The sequence below is a fragment of the Oryzias melastigma genome, linkage group LG3 (genome assembly GCF_002922805.2).
Source record: "Oryzias melastigma strain HK-1 linkage group LG3, ASM292280v2, whole genome shotgun sequence".
In the NCBI taxonomy this organism is placed as follows: Eukaryota; Metazoa; Chordata; class Actinopteri; order Beloniformes; family Adrianichthyidae; genus Oryzias; species Oryzias melastigma.
Window position 1 is genome coordinate 15740751 of NC_050514.1, and position 25824 is coordinate 15766574.

The 25824-nt window shown below is 37.1% G+C and overlaps 3 protein-coding genes across 4 annotated transcripts in view; 1 reads left to right on the forward strand and 2 right to left on the reverse strand.

Annotated features, from left to right (window-relative positions):
* The first annotated feature begins 6820 nt into the window (after positions 1-6820).
* LOC112161313 (cartilage intermediate layer protein, nucleotide pyrophosphohydrolase) lies at positions 6821-13662 on the forward strand. 2 transcript variants are annotated; one of them, XM_024296412.2, is made up of 9 exons: positions 6821-7013; positions 7737-7857; positions 9388-9435; positions 9551-9820; positions 9900-10079; positions 10175-10480; positions 10579-10687; positions 10791-10939; positions 11016-13662. In XM_024296412.2, the coding sequence occupies exons 2-9, from the start codon at positions 7776-7778 to the stop codon at positions 13370-13372; spliced, it is 3501 nt and encodes a 1166-aa protein (XP_024152180.1). In that variant the 5' UTR covers positions 6821-7013; positions 7737-7775; the 3' UTR covers positions 13373-13662. The 2 variants fall into 2 exon arrangements, with proteins under 2 accessions (XP_024152180.1, XP_036065926.1); XM_036210033.1 differs by having other exon boundaries at positions 9904-10079.
* A 1592-nt stretch (positions 13663-15254) lies between these two features.
* Positions 15255-19562, reverse strand: eif3jb (eukaryotic translation initiation factor 3, subunit Jb). The gene is made up of 8 exons (XM_024296059.1): positions 19446-19562; positions 19212-19300; positions 17374-17446; positions 17208-17299; positions 17027-17126; positions 16718-16876; positions 16537-16610; positions 15255-16419 (listed from the first exon to the last, which is right to left on the reverse strand). Exons 1-8 carry the CDS (start codon positions 19510-19512, stop codon positions 16291-16293), a joined length of 783 nt encoding a protein of 260 aa, XP_024151827.1. The 5' UTR covers positions 19513-19562; the 3' UTR covers positions 15255-16290.
* A 1212-nt stretch (positions 19563-20774) lies between these two features.
* The window catches only part of strc1 (stereocilin 1), a gene marked incomplete in the record, with an annotated part of 12452 nt that continues 7402 nt past the window's right edge, over positions 20775-25824 (reverse strand). The window contains 8 exon segments of the mRNA XM_036210047.1: positions 20775-21551; positions 22570-22720; positions 22829-22926; positions 23053-23201; positions 23296-23438; positions 24428-24583; positions 24690-24865; positions 25216-25387. Coding sequence (XP_036065940.1) covers positions 21457-21551; positions 22570-22720; positions 22829-22926; positions 23053-23201; positions 23296-23438; positions 24428-24583; positions 24690-24865; positions 25216-25387 — 1140 coding nt within the window.

A 25824-nucleotide genomic window follows, 5' to 3' on the forward strand; every position in this document is an offset into this window, starting at 1 on the left:
TCACAGAAAAAATGTTTTTATAAAAATATTGAAGTAAAATCTAAAAATACTTAGGTGCTCCATAAAAAAAATGAAATAGAAAAAAAGTTCTGGCTACTAACCAGAACTTTTCTTTTTTTCTAAAAAATAAATTTAAAAGAAATGTTGGTTTGTAACTGATGCGCACCAACTAGCTACTGTTTTACACCAGTAACTATCTGCTGCGCCACTGTTAGTTACAATCCAGAAATTGTATTATTTCTTTTTAATTTCAATTTAAAAAAGAAATGTTTTTTACTTCAACTTTTATTTCTTCAATATCAGAAGAAATATAGAGTATTACATATAATCACACTTTTTTAAACAGGTTTTCAAAATGTTTCCCACCGTTTGGTTTAGCAGTTAAAGTGTTAAAGATAAAAAAAGAAGAAGGATTAGAAGTTAAATATATTTGTAAAGTGAAACAGAATCCAAGATGAAATGCAGGTTACAAAGAATTCTAATAATTGATTATTGTTGTCAACTCAAAAGCGGATCATCACAAAAGAATAGATTTTTATGAATTTGCTTTTCTATTTTTTTCAATCATTTTCAAATAAGAAAAGAATATATTTGCTCCATGCACTTTCGTTGATGCATTTAGCACGTTTGCTGTTTGTACAGCACAAACCATCGAAGAGGAGGACTTCCCATGTGTGTCAGTGCAAAAACAGATTATAAACTTTCAAGGAGTTATGACGTTCCATATCTAAAGAGGTGAGTGACTTCAGAACAGAAACAAATCAATCCTGTCTGTGACATGACACGATCTAAACAATTCTGACACTGTTTAAACCTCCTTTAAACAATGAAAAACACTGAAGAAATGACAGCATGCTGCAATCAATTATGTTGAAATTAGAATAAACATCATATTAGTTGCAAATGATGCAGCTCAATGTGTGATTTTTTTTCTAGTTGTTGGAAAACCAACTAAATTTGTAGTGCCTGGTTTTATTTTGGCCCAAAAAATATACATATTTTTGTTAAAAAGACACATTGAGAGGCTGAACATGTACTACATGGCAAATTACATACTAAATCATCAAATAAACACACTCACATACACACTATTTAGTAGCCAAAACTCATGCCAGATCACAAACAGATGTTTAACTCAAAAAAGACACAACAATCCCTTTTAGATTGATGATTACTCCTCTGCTACAGTATGTTACACTGAAATGATCTTTATTGTACATCAGCGCGCTGAAATGACAGGCCGCAATTTCCCAAAGTACTTTCATTAAGTGCAGGTTGCGAGCAATAATTGCNNAAAAAAAAAAAAAAAAAAGAATGACATTACTGTTTTATCTGAGACAAATATGCTCGGACTTGCACAGATGAAAGCCAAACATCAAACTTAAACATTACCAGCTCTAAATATCTCAGTCTCCTCGTGGGAACTCAAGAAGTTCAGATGGAGCCCTTGTTTGTGTGTTTGGGACGTGAGCTTGGCCAGCTGGAAGCATCCGCTTCGGTTTGATAAGTCATGTGTCAAAGTGGAAAATGATTTCATAGGAAAAAAATGATTTCAGGAAAACTGAACAGCAGCACTGATTGCACCATTATTGTTCTCCTCCATTGTTGGCAGTGTTTATATCACCTGTGAGGTAGTACAAATAGCAGCACCAGTAGTGCCACATCAGTCCATATAAAAGATTTTTAAATATTAACAACTAGAACTTTTCAATGACATAAAAGAGTAATTACCTATTTATTTTCATTAAATGCTTCAACAGTAATTAAAGCAGTTTATTTAATGGATTAAAAAAGTGATGAAAATGTCTCTCTTTTTTTAAGCACTTAGTGTTATTTGAATGGCTGTGATGAGGAAAGTGATGTCCTTGACAATTCACTTTAAGATGACGAAGACTTACCAGCTAATGCAGTCAGGGTTATGTTTCACGCTGAGCATTATCCCAGATCACTGCAAACTTTTTTTTTTATTATGAGTGAGTTATGTGGCCTGAGAATAAAAAGGCCTTGTGAAAGAGTGGATGGTTTTCTACTCTGCTTCATTTTTTTGTTTTTTTTTTCTGAAAAACCTAAAATCCAAAGTGAAAACAGTTAGGTTAGCATCAGAATGTAACACCTCTGAAAAATGCTTGTTTTTAGTTGCTTATTTTGAACTTCTAATTTTTTTTCTTGAAAAATAAGACCGTTTTAATGGATGCTTTCTCATTAAATGAATAATAATGAGTCCTGATGAAGACGCTTGTTTACTAAGAACTTTTCCTTTATTAAATACTTGTAGTTTTTGGTTTTTAAATAAGTTTCAAAGCAAAAAAATAACAAAAAAGAGCCTGAAAGTTTAGCAAAGCGTGACATCTTAATGCTACAGCAAAAGCAATCCACTCATGAGAACACTTAGTTGTGTAATGATGCTGTTGGACGGAAGCTGAGCCATAATCTGTGAGTCATCTTTCCAGATATTAACTTCTTCCTTTTACTGAAAGATGAACATTTGTGTGTACATGAGTCACTAACTAAACTTCCAAATAAGTTCAATCTTTTATTGGATCATCCAAAAAGCACAATTTTAAAGAAGACAGCAAAATGACTTAATCCATTTATCTTGAGGTTTTTATTTCAGAGTAAATGTTAGTCTTGTGCTGCTTGAAAAGGTTCAGCTTTACCAGGATACAATCTGGCTCAAGCTTTCTGATTTAACCTACTTCAGGTTGTCAGTAAAGGCAGGATTATGCAGAAATCATGAGAAATTGGAAAAGTTTATATGTTTGTACTTGTCTTTCAAGATCTGAAAATCATTAGAGCTCCAATCGTGTAAAAAACTTTAGTTTTCTGCTTGTAAGTCAAACCTTGAGGATTCATCCTCCAGAGGTCTACAGGCTGCGGTCCAAAAGACAAACGGACTGAGTCTTTGAGCACATGTCATCTGTCTTCTAGTTCAGCATCAGATGTTTCTAATCTAGTCCTTAATTCTGCATGTCTTTGTGCTTTACTGACTCCCAGACAGCCAGAAAACATGAAGGAGGTGCTGTAACCTTTACATGTTCACTATAATGTTTGAGGAGAATCTGTCCTCTCCCACTCTCTCACGTGTGTCAGTGCAGAAGCGTAAATACGTTTCAGTGGTCCCTCTCTTCTGCTTCTAAGTCATTAACAAGATCATCAGCTAGAAAAACAGGCTCAGATTATAGCACACGTGTGCCAAAACTATTATGCACAAGAAAAACAGGCTTTCTTGGTTTGAAAACACAGCTGTGCAGGAGTCATTAGCAAAGTTAGCATGAAGTGGATTTCATGATTATTCCCAGAATTTATCACTTTAACCTTATCTCATCAATCAAAAAGTAATTCAGGACATATGGACTCAAAGATTTCCCCATACTTTCTTTGTTTGAGTGGATTCACTGGTGTTTGTTTGGGTGAAGTTCTCATTTTTATGTTTAATGTGAAACATTTGATTTAAGTAAAACTTAAACTGTGACCAATACTACAACCTAAACTGGTGTTTTTGTCAAAAGTTTGTTCTTTTTTATCCTTTTCTAAGAGAGGACTAAGCGTTCCAAGTGATACCTCCCAAAGTCTGGAATTCTCCCCCTCTGTCCCAACGCTCTAGATCAGCAGAACATCTTTTTATTTTAGCAGACCTTGAGGTAAACGTGGGTTTTTATGTTGACTTGATTTAGAAAATTTATGATTTGATCTTTAAAATTCTTGTATTGATGTTGTTCAGACCTGTGCTGTTAAGCACTTTCTGGGAAAAGTGCTACATAATAAATAACCTTCACTTACTTACTTCTTCAGAGAAACCTTAACAGGCTCCTGGAAAAGACGATGCAGCTCAACAAGCATTTTATTTTTAGTGATAAACCAGCTGAAACCTTTTGATTCTCATGGAAAATATCTACAGCACTATCTGTTGATCGAAAGTTCATTTGGATGTCACAGTTTAAATAAAAAAATACAAGTTAAGAAAAACACCCCTGTATCTGCTTCTCTTGGAAAACTGTTAGTCCCTCTTCAGAGGATGAAATTTAGTTCAGATTTAAATTAGATTATTTGTTGTACTCGAAAAAAATATTTTTTTGAAAAGAAAGTCATCTATTAGTTTGTGATTCATAAAGCAAATGTTGATGAATCAAACCATTTAAAAAAGATTAACTCCTCATTTCAGTGGCGACCTATTACAATTAAGTGGCGACCTATTACAATTAAGTTATATAGTTGCTACAGAATGACTCTAAAACATTCCAATGCCTTGACCATTTATGCCCCAAAAAAGCACCCAAACACAGCTACAATATTTGTATTTGAGTTTTTCATGTATTTCAATATCAAGAACCATTGAAAGAACGTATGAGTGAAAGTACTACAGATCGGTGGAGTGTGTTAGATTGTGTGTCTGCAGGTTAAACACTATAGACTTGTGTAACAGATGGTGAAGTGTTCCTCCACAGAAGACAGGACAGCAAGGAGAAGAGGGTGAAGCAGAGTCAACCATCGGGGTGCTGTTAGCCTGTTTAATGACTGTACCAGCGCAAAAATGCAGAGGAGCCTCTGCTTCTGTCATCAGGGCCCCACAGTCACACAGAGACCAATTCTACTTCCTTTACTTCTCTTCAGGAACAGAAATGTATACATATTTCTATTACACTGTATTCATTAGTGAGTATTTCAATTATTTTAGCACGTTGGACACAATTGTGAGGAGATGGATGAAGTTTGATTCAAAGAAGGGACAAAACATCAATGCATTTACTGCATTGTTTGGAATTTTTAGTAATGAACCTTTGATTAAATTGTTTAGTTGGGTAATTGTTTTTTTTTCCCTCAACCTTGTCTTTGGTATGGGGTAACAGGGGGGGTTCCCCTCTTGCTGTTGATTCTACCCCCTCCAACTACTTTAACCCCTTTCTTTTGTACCCTTGTCCCTCATTTCTAACATCCCACTCTCCTCTTTTTTTCCATCTGGTTCAATAAGAAATGCATACAAATGTAATTAATATAAATAAAGTTTACCCTCAAATACAGAAGGGGTTTATACAAAGATACTCCTTGTGTGTCAGAAGATTTACAACCCCTTACTGTAACAGTTCCATCTGTCCAACACAAGAGACCTTCAGCTCTGATCTGTTTGCTCAGCTGCTGGACAGAACAGGTTAGAACAATAATCATTTTTCCTAATGCCTTTTGCATAATAACCCTTTAAAATGACGAGGTTCCAGAGATGAAGCATACAACCTGAATAGTTTGACGTGCTCATCGTCTATAAGCATGTGTGATCTCTAAATTTTAGCATCAGTGACCAGTTTTCTTTCCTACCATCTTGTAACTGTACAAACTGGAATTTGACACTGTTTCTCCTTATGTTCATCTTTCTCTCCACTTTGTTGAATCATGGGGATGCTTCAGGAAGTCTCTGCATCATGTCACAAGAATGAACTTCTTCTGCAGTTGATATTTAAACGTAAATCTCTCTAATTTTGCTTCTAGGTTTAACTGACTTAAAGGAAGTTGTGAACAACTTCCTGGCACTGAAGCGGTAGCCTATAGATAGAGATTACCAGCTAGATAATAATGACACCAATAATGCATTAAAACTGCATGTCACCACATTTTATTAAATAACTTTTACTTTGGGATCACATAAAACACTTCCTTAAGCCACCAGATTGGCTTCACCATAACTGTGTTAGCTCAGGCCAAGCTGGCTTCAACTATTTCAGGGTCACATCCTGAAAACAGTTTTTTTTTTTCCTCTTTCAGCAGAGTTTTCATCTGGTTTCGTTCACAGAGAATGCTTCCGTGATGCTGTATGAAGCTGGAAAGCCAGCTGTTTTCCACAAAGCGCCCCTAGGAGCACCTGTGTGCTCCGATCTGATCAGTAAAGCTGCAACAGCAAATCATTGTGCAGTCAATAAAAATCAAACATTTATGTAAACTTCAAACAGGCTATAGCTGAAAATGAGAGATTTTTTTTTGCTGATACTGCAAATACATGAGGATGCAGTTAAAAGAAAAACCTACTGAACTCAGTGTATTTTTCTGGAAAATATTGAATACAGTTGGTACATTCCATATATTTAACTTCCTTAAGTGATATAAATGATTTCCTTCCTTACACTGTCAGTATAGTCATGTGATATATCATTGACCGTTGAGAGGAAAAATTAAAATCAAATACAGTGAAACAAAAAGCTTCTGAATTTTTAGCTTGCAATCTGAATCAAGGGAAGCTGAGAAAAAGCACAGCCCCCTTATCCTACTATAGAAGGGAGGAGCCTTTGGCAGAAGCCGACTTTAACAGTAATTATGTGTTACAACATTGAATATGTAATTAAACCTGGTGAAAATAAAAACAAACACGCTTTTTACTACGCTTAAAATGTCTTGAACCTGTAAAGCATAATTTTAGCAGTTTAAGCTATTTAAATCTGCACTCTTAAACTTGTAAATCCAAGCAAATGTTTCTTGTTTTGCTGCAGATGTTAATTATAACAACTACAAAACAAAATGCTTTCAGCTGTTAAGTTTTATTGTTGTATTTTGGTGAACTTGATGCACAAAGTTCATCTACTACAAAAAAATCAGCTTATTTTCACTAAAATCCTCATCTGAAATGTATCTCTATAAGGAAACAACAACAATATTTCAAATTGTTTATCAGTTTTTCCTTTAATTGGGATCTATGCTGCAGAAACCTGCTGGCTGAGAGTAAAACAGAGCAAATATCCAGTTTGCCATTAAACCCCCCCTAAACTGCCCCACTTCCATGAGATAACCATTTGGTGTCAAGACTCTTCAGGGGACTGTGATAAATGATAGAGATAATGGCACGATAAAAAGACAGTCAGGGGGAGGCAGAGAGATGCAGAGGAGACGGTGAAGGAGGGAGCATGAGTGGAAGTGGGAAGCGGAGGAGGTGGAGACAAATGTGAGACAGAAATATTAGGAAAAGGTTAGAAGCGGCTTTCCAGTACAAGATATCAAACCAGAAGCTCGGGAAGGTTTACTGCAAAGAGGAGGTAAGTGAATTACTTTGGTTCATCATTTACTGAAACCTGTTTGCTGAAAATGCTTTTATTGACACCCGATTCTCTTTAAATCTATAGATATAAATGGAATAATAAGCACTTACCTGTTTTATTCTTGTTTAAATTATAGGCTGTTTTTTTTTAATGTCTCACTTACAATTTTAGACTTAATTTTCAGTCATAATCAATATTATTTAATACAACAAGAACTACATAGATACTTATTTGGATTACTTTGGTACAATGAATAGTATTTTTTCCTTAAGATCAGACCTATTCAGTTGTAGCATCAGCACCTACTTAATTTTTATAATTTAGCATCAACAATAATTGGAAATCTTGCTTCTATGAGTGTTTTACTTCCTTTGCGTCACCAAATGCTGTCCATCAGTCCATCCGAGGGTGTTGGGGTTTGTTCGAACTGCGTCTCGACACTGAATGCAGAAATGTTTGAGCGTTCCCCTGACGAATGCTGATGGCGAACACAGATGTGTAACCTGAGAGTACGGTTCTGTCCCGCCACATTTTTTCACCCTAAAACCTCAAAGACCAAACGCAGGGAACATGAACTTCCACACATTCCTCTGAACACTTTTATTATTATCCTTCGCTACAAGTTCTACGTTTTTGTTTTTTTATGGTGGTGTGCAAAAAGCTGTTGCATTATTATGCCTGAACACAAAGTTTCTAAGATGTGTGGATTGTGCTTTGTAGAGTTTCAGAAGGAAAACTCGTGTGTGGTGAAAGTGTCAGATGTGGCTGAAAAGAGGAAGAATGCCACACAGGACTGTTGTATTTCTGGCAATCACAGCAGCTGTTGTTCTGACTGCTCAAGGTGGGACACACTCACACATTATGTTTGGAAAAAAAATCCCCAACAAACTCATTCTATCAGCACAGCTTGTTTTTCTTTGCTCCTATCCATCAGTCTTCAAGAGAAGAAAACAGATTTTGTATTTTGTTACTTTGACCAACACTCAAAGAAACCTCATTTCCTAAATTTCTCAGTTTATATAAAGGAAATCATTAAGGCACTCGGCTGAGGAAAGATCGTTTTCTGGCTCCAAAGAAGAGAAAAATTAACAAATTCAAAAGTAAAGATACTACAAAAGCAGCTTGTAAAATAATTTCTTTAGATCAATCTATCTATCTTAGCTATCCTTTAGTCATACTTGGCAAACATCCAGTTTATGTTCATGTCAAATTCATCCATCTGAAGAAAGCCGATTCAACAAAAAGCATTATTAAATTGAGAAGAAATAAGACTAAAAACTAAATAAAATTTTTTTTCTTGGGAGGCAAAAAAACCTGTAGAGTATGTTTACAAAATATTTAATCTGTGAGGTCAGAAGTAAAGCAGTGTGGGGAAAAAAATAATAGAAAAAAATACAAGAGATCAGTCAGTTTTTGATCACGTGGGTGATCATAAAGCCAATCATTGCGAGAAAAAAAAAGTCATTTTCAGGCTTGTGTAACGGTTGTGCTATCCTAGCCATGTTTACATTAAAAATCGGGTCACCTGGACCCCATAATATAGCACAAGAGTTAATACAAGAAATTAATTTGAAATCATCACATCTATTAACATTTATCCATTATGGCGTTGTTTATTAAACTACTCCAAGGTGAAAAAAAAATACAATTCCAGCAATCATCTTATAAATTCTTCATTAAGTTATTTTCATTGAAGACATATGTTTGTTCTCTCCATCAAAAATAAACAATAATTTGAAAAAAAAAAAAGTTTTTTCAAATACGTGCCTCCAGTTTAGAATATGTTCCCATTTTTCCCTGTGTGGTGTTTTCAGTTGATCCATGTTTTCCAAGAAATTTACTTGTGTTGATTTATGTGACTCAGAAATGTCAAAGCAGTGAAAGGAAGGAACTAAGACGTTTTTCCAAATTTTTAAACTGACATTTTTTCCTAAAAGAGAAAAGCGGGACAATACCTGGTCCAGCATGGAGTAAGTGATGCCCTCAACACTGAATGATTGAGTATATGGGACATCAAGAAGACATGCTGAACGGAAAGTGTGTAGAATGGCTTCTGGAAGTACTGATGTAGAAGACATATGTCTACATCCTATAAACTAGTCACTGTCTGCTCTTGGCTCACATGTGAGAACTATATAAGAGATCCATCTGTCTTTTTGGAAGACTGCTACACACATCAGTAGCTAACAGGATTATTCGGAAATGGAAACCTAAAAAATGTAATTTTAATTACTCTTTAACCATAATGAGCAACATTACTCCGCCAGTCAGTAAATATTTTAAGCAATCATTTCAAGTATGATATACAGATGTGACCATACTTGTCTATAGACATGTTATTGAGACAAATTGACACAAGTGTCTATTTCAGGATCATGGAGAAGAGACAACAAAGAGTCCGCTGTCTACCACTCTAATGGTACCAAATTCAAATTCATCTCAACAATGCACATTGTAATATCCCCTTGTTACAGTAGATGAAATAAATACATAAGATGCTCCTTGAGCCATTTTTGTGAAATGTGCATGACCAGATAACTACAAGTGGACAACATGGTTCAATGTTGATCACCCGGGCGGCCGTGGAGACTACGAGCAGCTGGATGCCATCCGCTTCTACTACCGCTCCAGAGTGTGTGAGACACCACGATCTGTAGAGGCCAGAACTACAGAATGGATCCCAGCTCGGGAAACTGGGGAGATAGTTCATGCAGACCCTTCAGTTGGTTTCTGGTGCCTCAATGCAGAGCAAGGTCCTGGTCGCAACTGCTCCAACTACGCAGTTCGCTTCCTCTGTCCCAAAGGTTTGAACTAAAATTTAATTATTTGTTTCTTGTTTGAAGCAGCACTTTGAAAACTGCTTAGGTTCTTATTTCCTATCAGATAGCAGTGAAACAATGGAAGGAACATGGGGTCCGTGGTCAAGCTGGAGCCCCTGCACTGCCCTTTGTGGTCAAGTGGCTTTGCAGCGCCGTTATAGAAGCTGCCACTCTCCACTGGTAACATGCAGTGGGCCTAAAACAGAAGAAAAGCCATGTAATGGGCCTGAATGCATACATGCAGGTTTGCAAGCATTTCTTTAATTACTTGTGACATCAGATATTTTAGAGAACATAACAACTTTAACCCATGTGGCAAATACATTTCTTTCTCTTTAGATTGCTCCCTGCGCTGTGTGATGGGGAGAGTAAATGCAGACTGTGATGCGTGCATGTGTGAAGAGCACATCCTCCTGGGTTCTGTCCGCAGCGCTGGCGGTCTCATTGCTACAGGAGCTGCTATCCTGCGGGCCAACAAACTGCTTACTCTAACAGACCACAATGGCCACTTTCGCATCCCTGGTATCTGCCCTGATGGAAACACAACCCTCACGGTCAGCGTCAAGGGCCATGCAAGCCTCAACATTGTGGTTCCCAGTAGCTCCGAACGCACCTCAGTTTTGGCCGTTCAGCTGAAAAGAGCCGGTAGATTACATATGAATCTATAAAAATAATGCTATTTGATTTATTTCTGATTTGGGGAAAAGTTCATATGACGTTTTATTTGTTGTTGCTGTTTTTAGAGAAGTTGCATGTCTTGAGCAACCCCGAAAGCAAAGCCAGGAGAGAGGGGCAAAGTGTTGCTTTTTGTTGTAAAGTTGGTGGAAATCCAGGACCAGACAAGTACCAGTGGTGAGATTTTATCTCACAAACACTTTTTCTATTTTGTACTTGAAAAAGTTACATTTCATTTTATACACTTTATTGTCATATATTTTTTTTTGTCAACCACCAGGTTTCATAACAACACAGTCATGGAGATGCAGACTGAGGGAACGCTAGTCTTGAGAGATCTGCGTCCCCAACAGGCAGGAGAATACTACTGCAAAGCAAGTGGGGCATCAGGGACCATCAAGTCCAAGTCAGCAACTCTTAAAGTAATTGGTATGTTGGTGTAACGTTGTATTTTATATCACTTTTAAATCAGATCTGTCTTTGAATATGCACATCTCCAACACAGGTAAAGATGAGCACTTGTGCAACCCCAAGCCTGAATCTCACCTCATCCGCCTACCACATGACTGCCACCAAAACAGCACAGACTCTTTCTACTATGATGTTGGCAAGTGTCCCTCTAGTCAATGCACTGGACAATTAGACAATAGCATAAGTTGCAAGGACAAACTAGCTTATTGCTGTGGAGTGGCAAAGATGGAGGAGAGACAGCTGACATGCCAAGGGTACCAACTACCAACCATGGTGGTTACTGAGTGTGGCTGTAAGAAATGTGTGGACACCAAGGCCATTGTGCATGGCAGGGCCATCGCAGCAGACAACGGTGAGCCAATGAGATTTGGTCATATCTTCATGAATGGAGTCAGAGTCAGCAGGACAGGCTACAAAGGCACCTTCTCCATCCAGGTCCCTCCAGACACAGACAGACTGGTGCTAACTTTTGTGGACAACATGCAAAAATTTATCAACACAACAAAGGTGTTACCATTTAACACTAAAGGAGGGGCTGTCTACCAGGAGGTCAAACTTTTGAGGAAAAAAACACCTGTCACTATTAATCCCTTAGAAACTAACACTCTTGAGCTCGGGGAAGTAAAAGACCAGGAGGCCATGGTTCAAATCCAGATTCCTCCTCATTCCTTCTATAAAGAAAATGGTGAAGTCTTCACTGGTAATGTTAGTGCAAGTGTGACATTTCTAGACCCCAGAGATGTTTCCACAGCTGCCGCTGCTCAAAGTGATCTAAACTTTATAGGAAATGAAGGTGATACACTCCCACTGAGAACTTACGGAATGTTTTCAATCGATTTTAGAGCCGAGGAAAACAATGAGATCCTGAATGCCGGTGAAGTCAAGGTGTTTCTGGATTCTGCCCAAGTGAAAATGTCAGAACACCTGGACACCATGAAACTGTGGTCTCTTAATCCTGACACAGGTTTATGGGAAGAGGAGGGCAGTCTAACAATAGAAAGGAAAAGGAGAGGTAAAAGAGAAGAGAGGACATTTCTGATTGGAAACATGGAGATCAGAGAAAGAAGGTTATTCAACTTGGATGTTCCTGAGAATCGAAGGTGTTATGTAAAAGTCAGGGCCTTTCGCAGTGAACGCTTCATGCCCAGTGAACAAGTGGAGGGAGTCACAGTGAGTCTCATTAATATGGAGCCAACGGCTGGATATTCCTCCAACCCACGTGCCTGGGGTCGGTTTGACAGTGTCATTACTGGGTCAAATGGTGCCTGTCTTCCTGCCTTCTGTGATGAACAAAAACCTGATGCCTACACTGCTTTTGTAATGGCCAACCTAGGAGGGGAGGAACTTGAAGCTGTTCAATCTGCCCCTAAATTTAACCCAAGCCTCATTGGAGTCCCTCAACCATACCTGGGCAAACTGAACTACAGACGCACTGACCATGAGGACCCCAGAGTGAAGAAGACTGCATTCAGTATCAATGTGGCAAAACCAAGTCCTAACACAGCAGAGGAAGCCAATGGGCCTGTATACACTTTTGAGAATTTAAAAGAATGTGAGGAGGCCCCATTCAGTGCAGGACATTTCCGCTTCTCAAGGGTGGAAGGAGACCGCTATGATTACAACACAGTGCCGTTCAATGAAGATGACCCAATGAGCTGGACAGAGGATTACCTTAGCTGGTGGCCTAAGCCCATGGAATATCGTGCCTGCTACATCAAGATCAAGATCAACAGCCCACATGAAATCAACGTAAGATCTCGAAACATGGGTGGCACCCATCCAAAGACTGTAGGCCAGCTGTACGGCCTAAGAGACACTCGCAGCATCCGAGACATGGATTTGGCAAATGTTTCTGCTGTGTGCCTGGAGTTCAAATGCAGTGGCATGCTGTTTGATCAAGACCGTGTGGATCGCACCTTGGTGAAGGTGATCCCACAAGGAAGCTGTAGGAGAGACAGCGTGAACACAATGCTCCAGGAGTACCTTGTTAATCACCTGCCTTTAGCTGTCAACAATGACACCAATGAGTTCACCATGCTGGGACCTCTTGATCCTTTGGGCCATAACTATGGAATCTATACTGTGACTGATCAGGATCCCAGAACAGCCAAAGAGATAGCACTAGGACGTTGCTTCGATGGAACTTCTGATGGCACGTCACGGGTCATGAAGACCAATGAGGGTGTAGCACTAACTTTCACTTGTGGAGACCGGGAGGTAACACGCCAGAGTGTCTTCCAAGCTTTACAAGGTTCTCGGGGTCAGATAGGTGCAGCTGTGAGAGGAGACACCAGGAAAACCAGGCGTCGGCATAGGGCCAACAGTTCCCGCAGCAACCCCAAACGTAGTGCCAGAAATCCTGTGAGAAAGCTTGCGCAAGGCACAAGCTAAATTAGACCAAGTTCAAAGCTTCATATCAGCTAAAAACCTGCACCCCATCAAGAAGGAATGAAAGTATTAGGACATCAATAGTTTTTGCTTTACCCCGTTTACCAAAAATATATTCAAGTAAAAGTTATGTTATGGACATGTGCTTATAGTGCAGGCTCTAAGCTTTAATGGGAGTCCACATTGGAGTAAGAACTTGGATAATATACTTTTTAATATGCATAACCCTCTTTTTCAGGGCTCACGTGTAACCAGAGTAATATGCATACCATTAAATAAAATTTGACTTTTGATCAAATTGAACACATTGTCAAGAATGATTTGTTCAAAGTTTAAAATAATTTGCCTTAAACTTTTACTTTTTGGTTATCCTTTTTCCATACAAATGTTAATGCATTTGTCTACATCAGGGGTGTCCAAACTTTTTGCAAAGGGGACCAGTGAGGTGCCAACCAATTAACTAGAAGTCCATGTCACCAGTTAAAGGGCCAACCAATCAGCCGGTATTCTTAGAACCCTTTGAATCCCTATAACATGTAATGAACTATTCGATTAACTTTTTATTTCCAATGGGATACTTTTTATTTCTGCACATAGATCAAAATTCTGGTAAATGCATTTTTATCAGAATTACTGTAAATTTCAGATATAAAAATACTGGAAAAGGTCTCTGGAAAAAAAACTTTCGTCAGCATTAAATCTGGGTTTATATGAAACGCTACACAATATTCACTATTAAATGCTTACTGTGAACTTCTACATACAAATAATGTGAACAGGAAATTGGCAAAAACAGCTAACTTATTCAGAAAACAGTGTAGTTTTAATCACATCAAGAAATATCTCCCTTTCTTTTGGTCCTCAAAGCACTGAAGGTCAAGTAGCTACAGGTTGTTGCCACAGCTTTACAATGGCTCATAACGTACTTTAGCTAATCACAATCAAAATATCCTCTCCTTAGAAAGTGCTGGGGGCGACTTCATATTAATTTTACGACAGGAGCCTGCGGGCCAGTAGAAATTTGAACAAGGGCCACATTTGGCCCCTGGGCCGGACTTTAGACAGGTCAGGTCAACATCAATAGGAGATGTTGCAGCTCACCAGAGCAGTGGTTCCCAATCTTTTTTGGCTTGTCAGTATAGATTGTAATCAATACTAACTACGGTATTATCATCAGTATTGAATGATTATAGTACTTGAACCAAAAACAAGAAAACTATTGAATGAAAACACAGTATAGTTGTATAACCTAAAGTATCTTCTCTGCAAATAAAAGGCAGTCTACGGTCTTCTAAGCTCAAATTAAATTTAATACTGTTTTTAATCAACTGTTACTTTGTTTTTAAGGTCTTGCAGGCCAATGAGTCTTTTGATTTGGTAACACCATGAACCAGTACAAATGTAGCTTTCACTTAAACTCGTTCTTCGTTTTGACTTTTTCTCATTAGTACTATGTACCCTTGTAATGAATGTTTGAGTATCCCAGAGGGTGCCTCCACACCAAGCTGAAAATTACTGCATTAGAGGCTAAGAAAATTTAATACTTTTTTAAACTAAAAACCTGATTTTGGTCTTGTCAGAAAACAATCACTGGCGGGTTTCAAAATGGTCCAGTGTCACTAGAAGTCCATGTCATCAAATCTGCCTCTTTTTACCCAGCAGTGTATTTCACTGAAACCTCATTGTTCTGTTGACATAAAAGCATTATCTTACTTTTCAAGTTATATAATGAAATTGACTATGGTTGTTTGGGTACATAAACAATAAGGCCAACCCTAATACCATAAAAACCATTTTAACAATTCCGTGTGCTAAATTCCATAAATCATTGCAGTTAGGACTCATGAAGGTCCATACTACTAAAATTAATCACCAAAAAAACAACTTAACTTTCGACCAGTAATTTATTAAATTAGATGCTTAAAAAACAGATACTTTCATCTTTTACATTGCATGTATCCAATTCTCTATGTAACATTTGAAACTGGTCAACTGCTAGAAAAGAAAAGGAGAAATATGCCCCTTTAAACTAACTGTACCCCATATGCAGTCTTTGGGGGGAACGTGAAGCCCAGAAGCCCCACCCCTCATCTCACTTGATACAAGCCCACAGAAGCAACAACTAACAGACCATGAACAAGTTCATCCACTTGCCTGATCTATACCTCTTCTGCATTAGTAGAAATCAAATTAGTAAATTGCATTTGACATGCATGAAAAATACTTAGCATTTCTTTATTCCAGAGATGTATCAAGAGAATGGCTGTGCAGTCTTAAAGTCACATTGTTATAATCTATCCCTTTTTATCTTACAGTCGACCTTATTTGCTCTTTAAAACTACTACTTACAAGTTGCGCCTGTCTCAAATGTCCCACAATGCAACATTTCCAGAAACAAGGATGAATAATGTACTTAATTGCTCCACTTTTGGCAACCAAAGTTATAGACTATATACTTTCTTGTAAAAACCCATCCACAGGCGAGGGTGCCTGTGGTATGTACTGACATTCTGGTTAAAGATTTGCATAGAATCTTGTTTCTATGTCACTACTCTCAATTGCGATACTGTATCTGCGTATTTTCTTTTTCTTTAGACAAGAGCAATGTTTTATAAGAAAAGAGCCCTGCAAAATTCAAACAGCACTTTCCATATATTTTCTTCTGAAGCTGGGTCACACAGCAGACTCCGTGTTTTGTGTGTGAATCGCGGCTGAATGAGACAAAAGGCAATTCCGTAAGTAAGAACGTGAAGTGGGGCGAGACTGGATGCTCCCTGCTATCGTCCCTCTGGTCACTGAAGCAAAAATGAAGGGGGCAACACACAGTTCAGATTTTCCAGGATGGCACTGGACAGCATGAGAAGGTACAGCTGTAGTTCTGAAGATTGGAGAGAGAGAAGACAGCAGTGACGGAGCCATCGTCACATGAAGTCCTCATAGTCTTGGGCGTAACCACCATCAAACTCTGCATAGTCAAGGTCGTCTCTCAACTGTGCTTTCAATCCACCCCCGGCTACAACACCTTTCTTCTTCTTCTTTCCTTTGTTTTGCTGTAAAAGCAAAGACAGAAAAATTCAGAAGACAAACTCCTAAACACAATGTCATGTGTCAACAGCGCCCTCTTTTGTCCAAATAAAGTCATTTGCAGAAAAACTCAAGTCACTTACTTTTTCTTGTTTCTGTTTTTCACTAAGTAGAACCGACAGGGAATTACTGACTTTCTTCAAGTCATCTACTTCCACTGCATGAAAAAGAAGAAAGATGTGCATGATAGGCCAGCTTGGATTTAAAATCAAAATGAAAAATTACATTGTGGATAAATAAATAAAAAAGAAAGGTCTTTCTTACATGAAATACAAAGTTCCCGAAACAATGATTCCAAGAAACTTGAATAATGCACGGATTTTTCAAACTGGGATATCTTTTCTTTCAGCACTTTTTCAAATTCTGTGAATTCTTCTTTGGAGGATGGACACATGGCATCAATGCCGGTGGCACTGCCAACACCTGAGGTGAGAGAAAGTAATGAAAGGTTTTTAGATGTCGTCAAAGAACGACAAAAAAATATGCAAACTTTATTGCAAAGTCGAGAGACAGATATATATATTATTTTTTGCTTTAATTCCTGGAAAGAAAACCATATAGGACAACTCTTACCAAAAGCATCTTTTGCCAACTCCAAGTCAGCCTCCTCCTGTAGTTTCTTCACTCTTAACTTTTCTGCAAGTTGTTCTTCAGGAGTTAGTTCCTCTTGTTCCTGAAGCAAGCAATTATAACATTAGAAGGAAATGATATTTTACAGATTCATATAAAAACAGTTAGGGCCATAGCAACATACTTGCTCTTTCAACTCCTGCTGTTTCTTCTTTAACCGATTTTCCTTCTCTTTGATCTTTTCGCTTAACCTTTTCTTATCAGAAACTTTCGTCTCTGTAAACACAATTTTAAACATTTCAACACTTATACACATTTTTTTTCCTTAAACAGTGCAATGACTGTAATACCTGGTTTCTTCGCTTCGTCCTTTTTCTTCTCATCATCATCGCCGCCGCCATCATCTTCATCATCCCAGTTATCCTAACAAAAAATGTAAATTATTTTCAGTAAAAAAAATTAATAATAAGAATTGTTACTTTTAATTATTTCTTAATTATTAATACTACTTTTTTTGGCTTTATTTTACTACATTTCTTTTTTGTTCCATCCAGCAAATGAACATACAGACTTCAGTCGAGTGCTCCTTTTGTGATGGACATGGTACGCTTTTATAATCGAGGTTGTTTAATAGGGCTGCCACCATTAGTCGAATAATTGACTATTAAAATAGTCAAAGAGTAAATAGACAATTAGTCGTTACTTTATATTATATGGAGTCAGACTGTAGTAAAGTAGAACAAAATTGAGTGTTCAGCACCAAAAAAATGCCCTTTTTAAATATTTGAGTCAGTGTGTTTTACATCCACTGTGTCCATGACCCTAATAGTTCACTAATCGGAAGAAATAATTGGTGAATAGTCGGCTATTAAAATAATCGCTTGCGGCAGCCCTTTTGTTTAATGTACTTTTTTTATTACAACATAAAACAATTAGTCTTTTGTAACATGTTGCCAATCCTTATCCCTGAATTACATCACCCACTTTGTAAAGTCCAACTCAAACTTTTACAACATGTTTTATCTCAAATGAAATTACAAAGAACAATTCAAGAAAAAAATAAGATCATAGATCAAAATTTAAAAAGTAGCAACAGTACATAGTACTCGTGTTAAATATTAATAATTATTTGTCTTAAAAAAACAAAGTTACTTTTCATTTATTAGTGGATGTGAACTTAAAACAAAAACATTCATCTCTCATGAATTAGCTTAAACTTTTGAAATGACTGAAATAGAGCCGTTTTATTCACAAATGAGGATTCTTGTCAATTAACAGGTGTATGACACCATACACTTGATTACATATGAACCTTAGCTTGTATAACAACAAAAAGAGTAATTTCACTCCCTAGTTTTGACACCATATGCCACTAAAATGCCCTTTAACTCAGGGAGGCCTTCACCAGCACTTTCCAGGGGTGAGCCATTTAGAACGAAACGACAATATTTTTCATAAAAGCCACCTGAGCTGCAGTGTCAGCTGAGCCACAGTTCACAACTCCTGCTCAGCCTTCGTAAAGTGGGAAAATTCTAGGCCTCGCTTTGGCCGAGGTGAATCATCAGGCGATATAATGATTTCATCTGACTGAGGCTAAAGTTGGTCACCGAGCTAACGTCAGCAGACCGGGACTCCTGGCATTATTCAGCTATTTTGATACAGTTACTTTTGGTAATAAAATAAAAGCCTGTGGACTTTTCAAAAATCGATATTTTTACAAAATAAGCATCGTCGTGCCCGACATAATACAGCATTACAGCTGTGAGTCCAAAACAAGCTAAAGGGTTAGCATGTAGCTCTACCAAAAGTCTTAAAATTTAACTCCGTGGTTAAAAGTCTAAACTACAAACAAAGCTAACTAAATTAGTTTAAAGATTATTAATAGTTTGCCAAAACAATAACGTTTAGTTGTCACTTTACGTCGGGGGATCTCGGTCAGAAGGCTGAGGTTAGCCTAACATCGAGCTGTCTGTGGAAGCACGCGAGTTAGCCACCAGCTAGCATACAGCTAACCCAGGCTCTAAGGTTGGGCTTGACAGACACGGAGGAAGCGTGGCATCAAAAGCGACCTGCTGATCTTTCAACCCAACGTTGTCCTTGCATTTATGAACGAGCGGTCCACGAACTTCAAACTACAAATATACCCGAAATAAACCATTCACGTAAAGTCTAGGACATCGTGACATACCTTAACATCTTCCTCCTCGTCTTCGCCTTCCCATTTGTCCATAACTGCCGCCTTTTTAATCGGCTCGTCTGGCTCGAAGTTTTCGGCGTCTACAAAGAGAAAAACGCTCAATTTAGGAAGACAACTCACAGCAAAACACACAGTTAAAGGCTGATAGAGTGTTCAATTTTTAAAAGAAGATTACAGCAACACTATTGTGTTTAAATACATTCCATTCCCAACTTAGTTTCTCACCCCAGTCCGCCATGTTGGCTGTGTTTGACAGGCTCGGAGAAACGTGAACGCCGCTGCCGCTGCGCATGCTCAGTGGCTGCTCCCGACGTCACCGCAAGTTTATGTGACGTACCAGAGCTATTTCAGGCGAATGAGAATTAAAAGAAATAATATACTGATATTATTTTTAGAATATTATCACAATAACAAGAAAATATGTCCAACCCCCCCAATTAATGTTCAAAACCTTAAAAATTATGGCACAACTTGGAATATTAAACCAATTAGAAAGCAATTAATGATCAAAACACTGCATAATTATTAGTAATTATTTTTTTAATCTTTTTGCCCATTTTTCTTTTTAGGTGGACCGACATTTTATGCTAGATTCTCTGGCATTAAAGATTTGATTAAATTGCATTATTATTATTATTATTATTATAATTACTGTCATTATTATTATCATTATCATTGAACCTCAAGTATCAAGGCTCATGTTGCTTCAAGGTTTTAAGACTAAGGGAGAGAAAAAAAATTAAGGCAGCAAAGATTTATTTTAAAGAATATTTGAATAACTACAGCATGAAAATTGAAATAAAGGCCGACTCCATTGCCAATTGTTCTTGTTGTGGTTTTAACATTATGAAGATCTTACATAAAATCCTTTAAGATTAAAACTGCATTTCTGAGTATTTCTTTATTTAGTTTCCACTTTTCTCACCTGAACTCCCATTTGGCTCAAAACTGTAGGACTGCATAGCTCTGATATTGCTACACTAATGTTAGCTTGAGCTTGTGAGACACTATAAGCTAGCAGAAGGTAGTGTTAACAAAGAACTGATGGGAAATTGGCTGAGTCTAACTTCCTCTCCAACAGTCCAGCCCACAACTCAAAGGTAAATTTCTAATGAGATCTCGTTGCTCTGCAGAAAATATGTCTTTAAAAAAACGACACAGACTTTTTGATTTCAGCTAAAAACTGCATACTCATAAATTACCACCGAGAACGCTTTTCTCATTAGAAAAACATCATAGCTGGAGACTAAATGCAGCATGTTTGCCTTTTTTTCAAGCAGAAGTCCTAGTTTGAATTGATAATTGTCCCATCACAAAAACTTGACTTGGAGCAGATTTTAAAAAGACGGATGAATTTAAAGATGGATTGCTGTTGTGCTTGAGGCCTCAACCCTAATGACGGCTGGAATCTGTTTTTTAGGCCTCCAAAGTCCAGAAATGTGTTCATCAGTGAGAGAATATATCTGAACAAAAAACAGCTAATGTGGAAAACTAAAATGTGAAATATTTTTTTTCTGTGTGCGATTGATGTTCCTTTTAACAAAGTACCAGTCATTCAGAGCCCAAGTGGTTTAATTGAACGATTTAGCTCAAAGTTAATGAAAAGAAAGAAAACACAACAATACAAAACTCAAAACACAATGCACAATCATTTGTAAGAAACAGACTAGTTTAAAGCTGCCAGGCAAGAGGTCTAGAGGAAGACCAAAGAGGAGGTTTATGGATGCAGTGAATGAAGACGTGAAGGTGGCTGGTGTTAGAGTGGAGGATGCTGAAGACAGGCTTAGATGAAGGAAACTGATTCGCTGTGGCAACCCCTGAAGGGAAAAGCCAAAAGGAAAAGAAGAAGAACAAATAAACCTGACAAATTGCAATAACAAAGACAAATACTGTACAATTTTTCGATACATTTTTAGATTTGTAATACATTTACAGCTTTGTTTTGTACAATATACATGTTTTTAGAAAACGTAATGTTAACTTTTATTTCATGTAAGTTTTCTATGTGGTTTAAATTCCCCAAAGCTTTATGACATTTCAAAATTCTCTAGTTATGTTATGGTTATGGTAAAGGATTTTGTTGCAACAACTTTGAGTAAAATCTCAGGTAACACAACATACAGAACTCAAAATGGGTTTCCTCTTTCTCCAGCACAGAAAAATGCATCTTACTCATTAGCTTAATATTTTCTTGTTATGCTTTGTATCAGTCCTGAAGCAGCTTAGCAGAGTCAGCTTATGTGTTTGAGCAGAACAGGACAACTAGTTGCATCAGTAGTCCAAATATGAGACATGAAGGGTTGACGCTCAGCACCAAGCCCATTGACCTCCCTGTGAGAAACAGAAAAAAAACAAACAATCCTATTAATATAACAAACGAGCCATGCAAAATAGCACCTTACTCATGCGTCATTTCAAAAAAAGATTGTTTTTAGCAAACCAAAGCACAATTCTTGAAAGGTCATTTAAAAAGGCAAGTGTTAATGCATTTTATATGACCGTTTTATTTCATCCAGGAATATTTATTATCAATTTACAATTCAATTTGCAATTTGAAAAGGAGTTTTACAATTAGCAAATAGATTTTTAAAAATTCTATTGAATTTTACTTTATTTATTTAACATTTTAAAAACATAAATCAATTATACATTTTTAAATGAAATTTAATTTTTCAACTGTAATTACAAAATGCTATGTGATCAGGCATTTTGAAATAACAGCTTCCTGTTGACAGCTCAATATAAAAAAATGACAATTTAACTTTATGTTAAAGTAGCTTAAAATATTTTATGTTTTATTTGCCGTGGTGTTTTAGTGTCAAAATAATAATAATAAAATGCAAAACAGCCCTTCTCTCCAGTGTTATTAAGCATCAAATGTTTTCTCCCCCAAATTTCAGATTGAAAATACATTTTAGCCTCTCATCATGTGCCTGTTTTTGCTGAGTGGATTCCCACTAGTTTTATGAAAGATCAAATTTCTAAAAAAAAAAAGTGTCTTAGAGAATTGTGTCTGATTTGTCCTCCATTCTTTCCTATGAACTGACTCTTATTTTTGGTTTATAAGCGTTTATTTTAAAAACTGCGAATGAACTTTAGAAATTTAAATAATAAAAAAAATCATGCTGAAAAGTATCTTTAGAAATCCTTTGAGTGATGCCAAAACTTATAAAATAAACAACAACAAAAAACAAGCGTCTTTTGGTGCACATTTTATATAATTTCTTTTATTTAAAACATATACAAAGGGGTAATTTAATTAAAATGTTCAAATTAAGTTTGTAATCTGGATACTGCATAAACAAGTCCAATTATCCAGAGACCGTAGCTCAACATTTTTTCTGTTTACCTCTGAAGTCTACAGGCCTGTTCACCCAAGGAGTCAGCACCATATCAAGAGCTGTCCTCTGCACATCTGACAGAACAGAGATCTGCTGCTGAGTCACTGCAGCCGCCTGCTCATAGGAAAACATGCTGATCTGCTTCTGGTTAAGCGCCACCTTCAGAAAATAATCCAAAATTAGAAACCTTCATGCAATTAGACTGTATTTTTTTTAAATCCCATCTTTAAAAATATATTCAACTTCTATAGAGTAATGACAACTTACAGCAAACTTTTGAGGTGAAATCATTGAGATGGCCATGGGGGTGATTCCTTCAATTTGCTGTTGAACTAAAGCTGACATAGCAATATCAGGGAGACCAGCTGTGAAATAGACCGTTAAAAATGTAATGGATGTCATGGAAGTTATTGTCATTGATGCCTGTGTGCATATACAAACAATAGAATTCAACAGAGTAACCAGTTTGAATCTTTGGGTTCATATAGTACCTGCCAGGACTCCAATCTCCATGAACACATCCGTTCCCCATGAACTCATGGGACCAAAAGCAAGGCTGTGGGAGAGCAGCTCAACAAGAGCCTGCAGCTGCTCCTCCGAGCAGGACAGACTCAGCCGACCCAGGCAGAGGACTGCTTTGCTGCGTAGTGGACAAATTGGACAAATGCATACGTGTTGAGTACAAGTTCAAGACGAGAGGATTCTTTTGCCACGTCTTGAGTTGGACTGCTCACCTGAACTCTACATTATTGAGTAGCTTGATCTCTGTGGTTTTAGCCCCACATATTATGTGTCCCACTGCCACCAGAGTGCTGGAGTCTAGCTGGTTCGGACTCTGCTTGGTGGAGTTTAACACGGCGGAGAACAGAGCAGCAAGCTGGGAAGACAAGAGAGGAAAGATCAGATACTAACAGGAATGTAAACAATGTTAGAATAATGGGCAACTTAACAAAACACCAGTATTTTGGAAGTTTTGCTACTAGACAAAAGTGATGTCTTACTTCCAAGATAAACTTTTTTTTTCCCTAAAACACGAGTTTATTTCACCTTTGAAATGTTTCTAAATGTAGTCGTATAGTCCTCGAAATAAACCAAATGTTCTGTTTAGGCATCTATCAACTTTTTTATTTTTAACATTCAGGACAGATATAGTACACCTACTCCAATTCATTATTGTAGTACTTTTTAATTTTTTAAACGTGAATTAAAAAAAAAAAATCAACTTTTCTTGGCCATTTAGATATAATTTTAAAAGATTCATAAAAACAATTACAAGATTTGTTTTGGATATTTTAGGGTTAATTCTGGCACTTTAGACTGTCAATTTTAGCTTTTTTTATTTTAGCATTTTTCATTATTTAATACCTAAAAGGACATCTACATAAATTGGTCGTTTAGGAAATTAAATAAGCAGATTAATATATTTTTATTGTTTTCAGTGATATTTTTGAATTTTTTTCATCAGTTATTTAGCATTAAGAAAAAATCTTAACTGTTTTTTTATATTATTTTATCCTTTTAACATGGATTAAATGTGATGTTTTAGCAACTCCAATGTAGATCTAAGCATATATGTGTGCATTTTTAAGGAACTTTTCATAAAATGAAAAAAATGTTTTTCAAGTTGTAAATAAAGAACAAAAAAGCTTTACAGCATTTTACTGTTTTCTACAGCATACTGAAGTAATTGAATGTTGCTTTATTTTTATTCAGTTTTTAAGTAAAGAAGAATTCCAAGTTCAAATTAAAGTGAGACTCAAAGCCTCTTTGGAACTGATGTATAAAGTGTCACTGGGATTGATTACCCATCTGAAAAGGGCTAAGAAACGATCATCAAAATTTAACAACTATGAACAAAGACGCTACCTGTTTGCTGGACCAAGATTTGACAGCTCCCATGGCAGCGATGCTTCTTCTCTCTGTCAGCTGGAGAACATTAAGTTCTTCTGGCGTCAGCTCTGTCGCTATTACACCCAACTGAGCAACCACAGACGGGGATAATGATGACACTGGGCCATACATCTTCATCCATTTTAGGGTGATGCAGGAGAAAAAAAAAGACAACATTAGAACCTAATCGGATCGACATTACCGTGTGGATTGCATGGCTTTTACAGATTCCTCTGACCTTTTTCACCCTCTTGAGCACCTCGCCGCGTTGGAAGAATGCTAAATATGAGTCTTTGCCCATCAGCTCCAGACAGTTGGAGAAGGCAGATGATGACATGCTGCTCAGACTGCTGGACGTCCAGACAGAGGGCGCTGTTGTGTGCAGCATCTCACAGGTGGGAACAATGGGTGTTGCTGTCAGAGGAGGAATGCACAGAAAATGAACACATGCGGTGGGACAAAGTAATGCCTATACTTTTTAATCAGCATACAGTTTATGATGGTTATGAAAAAATTGGTCAATATTGTGCTACAATAAAGTAACCCAAAACCACAAACTAATACAATTTGAGTTTAAAATGTTTTGATGGATTTATGAGAACAACCTGCATGTTGCATTTCCTGCAAAATGGTTGTAAATTTCTATTAAATGATCAGAGAATTCACTAACAAACAACAATTTTTTTATTTTTTTCTCAAATGTTTTTCTTAAAGTGACCTTAGCAGGAGGATACCACATGGTGTGAGAGTTACGTGAAGCTTACATGAAGAAGGATTCATTTTGAGGAAGCCCAGGAATAACTGCAGGACAAACTGCTGCTTGTCAAAAATGGCCTTCATGTCGTTCTGGTCGGAACAGAGGATCCCCACTCCTCCCTGAGCCCACTGTCTCTGGCTCATGAACAGCTTCTCTATGCGTCCCACTGTCATCAGATCCTTCAGGCCATACAAAACAAAACCACATAATACACAGCTCAAAAAAATAAAGGGAACACCTCAACAACTCATTGCTACCCAAAGTCTATCAGACTTCAGTGCAATTAAATTATCCAATTAGGAAGCAGTACTGAATGACAATTTCACATGTTTTGTCCAAATGGAATAGACAGCAAGAAGAAATAATGAGCCTCATTTTAACTTACACATTACATCTAAGTTAGATCAGCCTGTCATATGTAACTATATTAAAAAATAAAGGATTCAAAAATTATATTTTATCCGTTCAAGTATAGAATGTGTTTTTGTGGTGTTCCCTTTTTTTTGAGCAATTTCAAAAAAATAACAAGACATGATATCTGAACAATTGTTTTTTTTTCCACCTCATTTGGCTCCAAACACAATGCTTCACAGAAAAAGGTTTAAAGCTGAACTTT